The sequence below is a fragment of the Trachypithecus francoisi genome, unplaced genomic scaffold, assembly GCF_009764315.1.
Source record: "Trachypithecus francoisi isolate TF-2019V2 unplaced genomic scaffold, Tfra_2.0 Lachesis_group16, whole genome shotgun sequence".
In the NCBI taxonomy this organism is placed as follows: Eukaryota; Metazoa; Chordata; class Mammalia; order Primates; family Cercopithecidae; genus Trachypithecus; species Trachypithecus francoisi.
In genome coordinates, this window is record NW_022681461.1 from 81,683,453 (window position 1) to 81,692,661 (window position 9,209).

Genomic DNA, 9,209 nt, shown 5'->3' on the forward strand with positions numbered 1-9,209 from the left:
GAGGTCTAGGCGGGATCTGGAACATCATCACCACCTTTCCTGGTAAGTCATTATCTTTCTGTGTTCTTCTGTTTGCTTTCATGACTGGGCTGCTAGAATGTTGATGTTCCTTATCCAGTGCATCCTCAAAGGATTTCTGTAGCCTGCTTGAGAGAGAATTTTGACCTATGCTACGAAGTACTGTAGAAACGTTTCACAGCAAATGGACTGTTCTAAGGCATATGATTCAATCTCCGCAATTGTGAACCTTCTTCCACGAGAAGTGCTAAGTCCTCAAGAATGAATCATTCTCCTTGTACATTTTTAACAGATTAAAGTTTCACCTTTATGAACTCCGTTTATTATTTATGTTACTCACTGACTGTTCTCTGTTGTTGACACATGATTTCTATACAGATTTTAATGCTACCTGTTAGACAGAGAAGTAGTGGAAGGAGAATGGGCTTTGGATTTTGCCTTTGCCCGTGCTAGTCATGTGACCTCAGCCAGGTAAGCAAATTTCAGGCACAGGATCTGGCACATAGAAGTCTGCAATAGTAGTTGTTTAAGTGATTTTATTCACTTAAATAAACAAAAAGCTTTTGTTGTTGTTGTTGTTGTTGTTGTTTTCAATAGGTACTTCTAGTCTTAAGCTGAAGAAATAAAGATTTAAAATTTCTTTGAGGCTTAATTTTCTCATCTCTAATTTGGGGATTCAACATTCATTTGTACTTCTCTTAAAAGTTCAAATGTTCTACTGGTATTCTTTAAACTGTTTCTGAAGCGAGAATCCCTCTGTCTGGTTTGGCTTCTGACTCCAAGACATTATACACTGTAGAGAAAGTTTTCACTTATCACATAACAAACTGAGTGTTAGAGTAGGGGTTGAGCCTCTGCAGATATTCTCGAAACTGTTAGGCCACGTGAGCCCTAAACCTGCAATTTTGGTTAACCTAAAAACTGGTAGTCATGAAAGGATGATGATGGGGTGTGTGTGTGTGTGTGTGTGTGTTTGGGTGTATGGGTGTACCAGACAGTAATTGATAACCTAATTAATCTAACCATCTTAATTCCTTGTGTCACATATCTATTCGAAACCTCATAAAATCAAGTTATATAATGTCAGATTTGGAAGGTAGCTAAAGTCACAGTGGCTAAACAGTTACCTTGTGCTTGGTGTTCTTATCTAATAATAAGTCCTTTACATACAAAAGGGAGTGCCATTTTTTTTCTTCCTAACCTTTGGGCCCTTCTATATGCCTGCCTCATTAACTTTTCGATGTGTTTCTGCTGAAACTCCCCTGTCTGAAAAGTAGGTACTGCCAATCTGCTCCTCTAAAACATCAAGCTGCTCTCCCTTCTGGAACACCCCTGTTTCTCTCTTCTCTTCCAAACCTGCCCCATTCCTTCTGTGCTTCCAGATCTGGTATAAGTTTGACATTCTTTCAGAACTCTCACTTGATTTATTTATTTCTCATTTACCTCCTCCTCCTGAGGTTACTTATAATATTCACCCTTGCCACATGATATAATTATATTCTTTATCAAATTTTCCATATGTAGTTTTCATGTTTTTGTTATTGAATTATGAACTTTTTGATGGCACACGTGTTGTGTCATACTTTTCCCACCCTTACTTGTGTTGGAACAGGACTGTGCTCAAGTTAGGCAATCAGTAATATCATACACATATTATAGCAGTCCAGTAAAAGTTTATTCTGCTTTCATAAAATGTTTCAATAGTATTTATTTCCTGAAGTATACTGAACAGCAAGATGTGGCCCTGGAGTATGCTGGCAAACACAAAAGAATTAGGCTTTTGGTCATTTTCCAGGTTGTTAAGCCAGTCCATATAATAACACAAAAGAAAATCTATTTGGATCAGAAACATCTGGATACTCTACTAACTCACTGTAGATGAACCAATGTCTTGCTACTCAAAATCTGCCCTCATCCCAGTGGTTCAACATACCCAGGGAACTTAATAGACATGAAGAATTACAGGCCTTGCCGCAGACATGCTAACATAAAATTTACATGTTAACAGTATCCTCAGGTGATTATATGCATATGAAATTTGAAAAATTGAAATTTCATCAAAGCTAAAAATTTTGGATAGTACTTTGCGAAAACACGGTAAAATAACTTTTGGTGTTGCTGTCCAAAACGCTGAGATTTAAGTTTCCCTTTTTACTTATAGGCCACATTCTGTGTTTTACATATGAGAAAAGCAAATAAAGGATATTGAGAAGATTCATTTGCTTTTTGTAAAGTGCTACACACACATACACACAAATATGTTTGACTACTATTACTTTTTTTCAGGTTTACTCAAATGAATTCTCAAGATTAACTCTGAAGCCATGGAATAAAACAAATAGAGATCATGTATTGTTCTCCAAAGATTCTCCATCACATACCTGTAGAGCTGGTCTACACCATGGTCTTGTCATAGGAAATAACAAAATAGTAAGAGTGGGATGTTAGAATGAGATCAACAACTAACTTTACCTTTGAACAGATGTTAAATTGCAGGGTATGGAGCTCAATTTACTATTATCAAATGTCTTCCCTATAAAAATACACATTTAACTGACTGGAAAGACACTCAGAGTTTTAGGCAGACAAACAAATGTACATGAACATCTAACCTGCTTTAAAATTCTAAGCATTTCTATTAAACACTGGGTCAAAATTCCAGTTCTTGTTGAGTTGTCTTTTTCCTTCTTTGCAGTTCTCTTGCTGGACTTGACTAAATGAAGAAGTTAGGTTTGTCTTCTGCAATAGTCTAAGGCTTTTAGAAAATTCAACTTGGGATGTCCTCAATAATAAGAAAAGTTGTGTCTGAATTTACTTCTGATCCTAGGTAGATCCTCACGTATTAGATAAAGGGCATAGAAACTCTCAGCATCCTAGTGTGGCTGTATCTAAGTACAAATACTGTTGAAGATAACTCAGTGGCAGAGCTTTAAAACAGTCTCTGTTTCACTCTACAGTAATTTTTATTCAAGTTACTTTTTGCGTTTGTTGCTTGGCTGTGAAAATATTATACAGTGGATCTTCCTTTGGCATCCTGAAAGCTGGGGCATGGACAAGGTAAACCAGTGTGAGACAATTCATTCTTCTGGGACTCCCTGGTTACCCCAAACTTGAGATCATTTTCTTTGCTCTGATTCTAGTTATGTATGTAGTGATTCTAATTGGCAATGGTGTTCTGATCATAGCAAGCATCTTGGATTCTCGTCTTCACATGCCCATGTACTTCTTTCTGGGCAACCTCTCTTTCCTGGATATCTGCTATACAACCTTCTCCGTTCCCTCAACGTTGGTGAGCTTAATCTTAAAGGAAAGAAACATTTCCTTCTCTGGATGTGCAGTGCAGATGTTCTTTGAGTTTGCGATGGGGTCAACAGAATGTTTCCTCCTTGGCATGATGGCATTTGATCATTACGTGGCCATCTGTAACCCTCTGAGATACCCCATCATCATGAGCAAGATGGCGTATGTACTGATGGCTTCTGTATCATGGCTTTCCAGTGGAATCAATTCAATTGTGCAAACATCACTTGCCATGCGATTGCCTTTCTGTAGGAACAATATTACTAATCATTTCTTATGTGAGATCTTAGCTGTCCTAAAATTAGCTTGTGCTGATATATCTCTCAGTATTGTTACCCTAGCAGTGTCAAATACTGCTTTCCTAGTTCTTCCTCTGCTCATGATTTTTTTCTCCTATACATTCATCCTCTACACCATCTTGCAAATGAACTCAGCCACAGGAAGACGCAAGGCATTTTCCACGTGCTCAGCTCACCTGACTGTGATGATCATATTTTATGGTACCATTTTCTTTATGTATGCAAAACCAAAGTCCCAGGGCCTCCTTGGGAAAGGCAACTTGCAAGCTACAGAGGGACTTGTTTCCGTGTTTTATGGGGTTGTGACCCCCATGTTAAGCCCCATAATCTATAGCTTGAGAAATAAAGATGTAAAAGCTGCTATAAAATATTTGCTGAGTAGGAAAACTATTAACCAGTAAGACCAAAGGGATATATGAGTCTTTTACATATAATTAGCTTGCATTAGCCATTTCACAATGTATATATGATATGGTTTGGCTGTGTCCCCACCCAAATCTTGAATTGTAGCTTATGGAGCATAGTCCCCATATGTTGTGGGATTGACCTGGTGGGAGGTAATTGAATCATGGAAGTGGGTTTTTCACATACTGCTCTCATGGTGGTGAATAAATTTCGTGAGAACTGATGGTTTCATTAAAAGCACAGTTCCCCTGTACCTGCTCTCTTGCCTGCCACAGTGTAAAATGCGCCTTTTCTTTGCCTTCACCACCCACTGTGATTGTGAGGCTTCCCAGCCATGTGGAGCTGTGAGTCCATTAACCTGTTTTTCTTTATAAATTACCCAGTCTTGGGTATTTCTTCATAGCAGTATGAAAATGGACTAATACAGTAAATTGGTAACAGGTAGTGGGGTGCTGCTATAAGGATACCTGAATATGTGGGGGTGACTTTGGAACTAGGTAACAAGCAGAGGTTGGAACAGTTTGGAGAGCTCAGAAAAAGACAGGACAGTGTGGGAAAGTTTGGAACTTCCTAGAGACTTGTTGAATGGCTTTGACCAAAATACTGATAGTGATATAGACAATAAAGTCCAGGCTGAGGTGGTCTCAGGTGGAGATGAAGAACTTGTTGGGAACTTGAGCAAAGGTGACTCTTGTTATGCTTTAGCAAAGAGACTGGTGGCATTTTGCTTTTGCTCTGGAGATCTGTGGTACTTTGAACTTCAGAGAGATGATTTAGGGTATCTGGCAAAAGAAATTTCTAAGTAGTAAAGCATTCAAGAGGAAGCAGAGCATGAAAGTTTGGAAAATTTGCAGCCTGACAGTATGACAGAAAAGAAAAGCTTATTTTTTGAGGAGAAATTCAAGCCTGCTACAGAAATTTGCATAAGTAATAAGGATCCAAATGTTAATTGCCAAGACAATGGGGAAAATGTCTCCAGGGCATTTCAGAGACCTTCCTGGCAGCCCCTCCCATCACAGGACTGGAGACCTAGGAGGAAAAAATGGTTTCCTGAGCCAGGCTCAGGGCCCCCCTGCTGTGTGCAGCCTAGAGACTTGGTGCCCTGTGTCCCAGCTGCTCCAGCCATGGCTAAAAGAGGCCAAGGTAAAGCTTGGGCCATGGCTTCAGAGGGTGCAAGACCCAAGCCTTGGCAGTTTCCACATATTATTGAGCCTGTAGGTGCACAGAAGTCAAGATTGAAGGTTTGGGAACTTCGGCCTAGATTTCAGAAGATTTATGGAAACATCTGGATGTCCAGGCAGAAGTTTGCTGCAGGGGCAGGGCCCTCATGGAGAACCTTTGCTAGGATAGTGTGGAAGGGAAATGTGGGGATGGAGCCCCCACACAAAGTCCCCTGGGGCACAGCCTAGTTGAGCTGTGAGAAGAGGGCCACTGTCCTCCAGACTTCAGAATGGTAGATCCACCAACATTTTGCACCATGCACCTAGAAAAGCCAGCCTGTAAAAGCAGCTGAGAGGGAGGCTGTACCCTGCAAAGCCACAGGGGCGGAGCTGCCCAAGGTCATGAGAGCCCACCTCTTGCATCAGTGTGACCTGGTTGTGAGACATGGCATCAAAGGAGATCATTTTGGAACTTCAAGGTTTAATGACTACCCTATTGGATTCGGACTTAATGGAGCCTGTAGCCCTTTGTTTTAGTCAATTTCTTCCATTTGAAATGGGCATATTCACCCAGTGCCTGTACCCCCTTTGTATCTATGAAGTAACTAACTTGCTTTTGGTTTTACAGGCTCATAGGCAGATGTCTCAGGTGACAAGATGCCTTGTCTCAGATGAGACTTTGGACCATGGACTTTTAAGTTAATGCTGAAATGAGTTAAGACTTTGGGGGACTGCTGGGAAGGCATGATTGGTTTTGAAATGTGAGGACATGAGATTTGCAAGGGCCTGGGGCAGAATGATAGGGTTTGGCTGTGTCCCCACCCAAATCTCATTTTGCTCCTCCTTTGATGTCTGCCATTATTGTGGGGCCTCCCCCACCATGTGGAACTGTGAGTTCATTAAACCTCTTTTTCTTTATAAATTACCCAGTCTCAGGTATTTCTTCATATAAGTATGAAAATGGACTAATACAATACTTGTATTAAAAGATCATCTTGTATACCATAAATATGTACAATTTTTGTCATTTAAAATTAAAAGAAGAAGCATAGAAATGGCATTATTGTGCAACTATTGAGGATCTTATCTGATAAAAGCAAAATTATGAGGAGAGATTTTTATTCTTTGCCCTCACTACCTTTGATCATCTAGAATCACTGAGAACAGTAATCCGCAGTTACTGAAATCCTAATAGTAAGCAGATTCGAATGGGTTCTGACCCAGATCTCATGAAGACAATAAATTCCTTCAGTTATTTTCTCTGGCAATATCCAAAATAAGTGTATCTGTTGTATTTGTGGCAACACAATAGAAAACATCGAACAAAAGCTTTGAAAATAGATGACAGGAATATAAATTCAAAACTACTTTAGTAGTATCAGCCAGGTTTATTCATGTTTTTAAAACTGTAGTTTCCTTATTTCCAAAAAGGGAGTAAATAAACCATGCTCCCAGTGTTATTGTAAAGATTCAGTAAGTTGCACAAAATACCTGACATAATGTGCCAAGTTCATTGTAGTTTCCTTTGCAGAGAACATTGAGATTGACTTTTCCTGTGAGTCCCAACTGAGGAACTGAAGTAAGAACTCTAAAGTGAAGACAAAGGATACTAGCTAGCACATCTTATTTTTGTAAGCCACCGATTATTTGGGCCCATATATCTTGCATAAATCTTCCTATCATTGTCAGTCACCATACCTGCTTGCTTATTCTCTTACATATTTGTACAAAGAAAACTTCAACTATGAATCCTGTGGAAGACCAGAAACACTGTTCTAATCTAAGTCAAGTAAGAAGGAACTGCAAAAAAGCCTCTTGAGGTTTTGGGTGCCTACAAAGGAAGAGAAGTTGATATCTGGCTTGGTGAATGGGGCTTGCTGAGCTTTCCCTCTTTAGGCTGTAGATAACAGAGGAACAGGCCAACAGGTCTAGAAGAGGGCTGGAGGATGAGTATTTTAGGCTGAAAATAATAATCAGAAGTGTTTGGGACATCAACAAGATAAAGCAGACATTTTTGAGAGAATTCGTTCTCCAAAAAGGCTGAAATTAGTGACTGGGATAAGAAAAATATTTCATTTTACATTCCAGTGAGTTTAAACTCTTCAGTAAACCTATTACAATGCTTTTTGTTTCTTTTTCTGTGGATTCTTCTGACATGGCCAAGCACAGAACATCCTTGCTGCACATCGCCGGTCATTTTTACGGCTGGTTTTAGCCTTAATTTCCTATGTAAATTTCCTTTTTCTATTTGTTTTAGAGCCATGACATGACCCCTGACCTCCTACATGGGGGTTTATGCCCAGCCAATCCACTTCCTTGGTTTACGCTTAAGTGATCTAGTCACTGAAGTCCTGCTGCACTTTTACTATCCTACTAGGAAGCATGGGCTGTACAATAAACCTCCAGCTGTGGTTCCCTCCTTTTACTTAACTTGAATCACACTGGATGCTGGTTTTGGTTAGATTAGAAGTGTGCACCACACTCTGTGGGTAAGGCTTTTTAATTTCTGCCCATTTCCACTGGGATGAGTCCTACATGTCGTTCTGACCCTAGTTTAGTTTTTTCCCAACTTTGACTTATGGCACTCAGCTTTTAGGAACATGTCAGTATGACAAGGTCCTGCTTCTGTTGTCTCGTAAGCACTTTATTATTATTTTTTTCACACGGGGAAGAGAGCCAGCATCTCATGTCTGTGTTAATATCAGATTGAATTATTTATTTATAAAAGTTGGTTCAAATGCTTTCCACTGCTCTACAAAAAGTTGGTACAATATTGTTCCAGTTTAGACAAGTTCTATTCATGTTGATGAATGCTCAGAAAATTAACAGTTTTAAAACTAATCAGTCCTCCCAGAAAATTGAGAAATCTCCAAATATTATTACACGTATGAATTTGTGGCAAATAATAAATATTTTAGAAAATTTCAAAAATTGTGGAGAAGTACAAAAAAGTAAAAAATGTTCATGATTGCTACCTCCTATAGCCAACAACTGTTAAAATTTTATTATTCTCTCACTAATTTGGAGTCATAAAATTAATCATTTTTTGTTATGTACCATGAACACCTGGAGTTACTATTTGGAAAGTATTTTTTAAATGTGTGTGCAACTCTAGGGTTTTACAGAATAAATTTTAGAAAATTAAATTATTATGGAAATTGATATAAATTTTTAACTTCTTTTGTTAAGTTGTATCCCCTCCCCTAAATTATATCATGCTTCGTTAATGATACTTTAAGGGCTTCCCGATATTTTTACATGTCTGGGGGTGTGTGTGTGTGTGTGTGTGTATAAACATTTAATTCTGGAAAATTTCAGGTAATAAAAGAAAAATAATTATTTAAACCTCATGTGCCACTTGTCTTTAATTAGGAGCTCATCGTTTTATTATTATCTGTACTTAGCTATCCCCTTTCTCCAGATTATTTTAAGCAAGTACTGGAAAAAAAATCTTTTGTTTTGAAATAATTTTAGACTTACAGGAAATTGCAAAAATCACAAAAGAATTTCCTTTAAGCCTTCACCCAGAATCTTCAGATATTAACATCTTACCACATTTACTTTATCATTTCTTTCTCTTTATATATACATGTATGTGTGTATATTATATATATTTATTTATATACAGCTATTTGAGAGTAAGGTATAGATACTATGTCTCTTTACTCCTTAGTATTTTACTCTGTCTTCTTAGCATCAAAGACATTCTTTTACCATAACCATAATACAATTATCATCATATAGTTACAATACTATTATTGAATTTAATGGTCAGTAAATAACAACTCTGTGCAAAATGTAGCCCACTGCCTGTATTTTTGTGTCCCCCAAACTAAGAATTATGTCTACATTTTTAAACTGTTGAAAAGAATTTTCAGCCTTTTTGCACTAGTTTCTCCCCATCTTCGTGAATTTATCTACCTTTGGTCTTTGATGTTGGTGGCCTTCGGATGGGGTCTCTGAGTGGACGTGCTATTCCTTTCTGTTTGTTAGTTTTCCTTCTAGCAGTCAGGCCCCTCTGCTGCAG

General features: G+C 38.4%; 1 protein-coding gene across 1 annotated transcript; it reads left to right on the forward strand.

The window, feature by feature from the left end:
- The first annotated feature begins 3,066 nt into the window (after positions 1–3,066).
- LOC117099404 (olfactory receptor 13C4-like) lies at positions 3,067–4,018 on the forward strand. The gene is given in 2 exon segments (XM_033238767.1): positions 3,067–3,083; positions 3,085–4,018. Coding segments are annotated over 2 exon segments (951 nt in total).
- Positions 4,019–9,209: the final 5,191 nt, after the last annotated feature.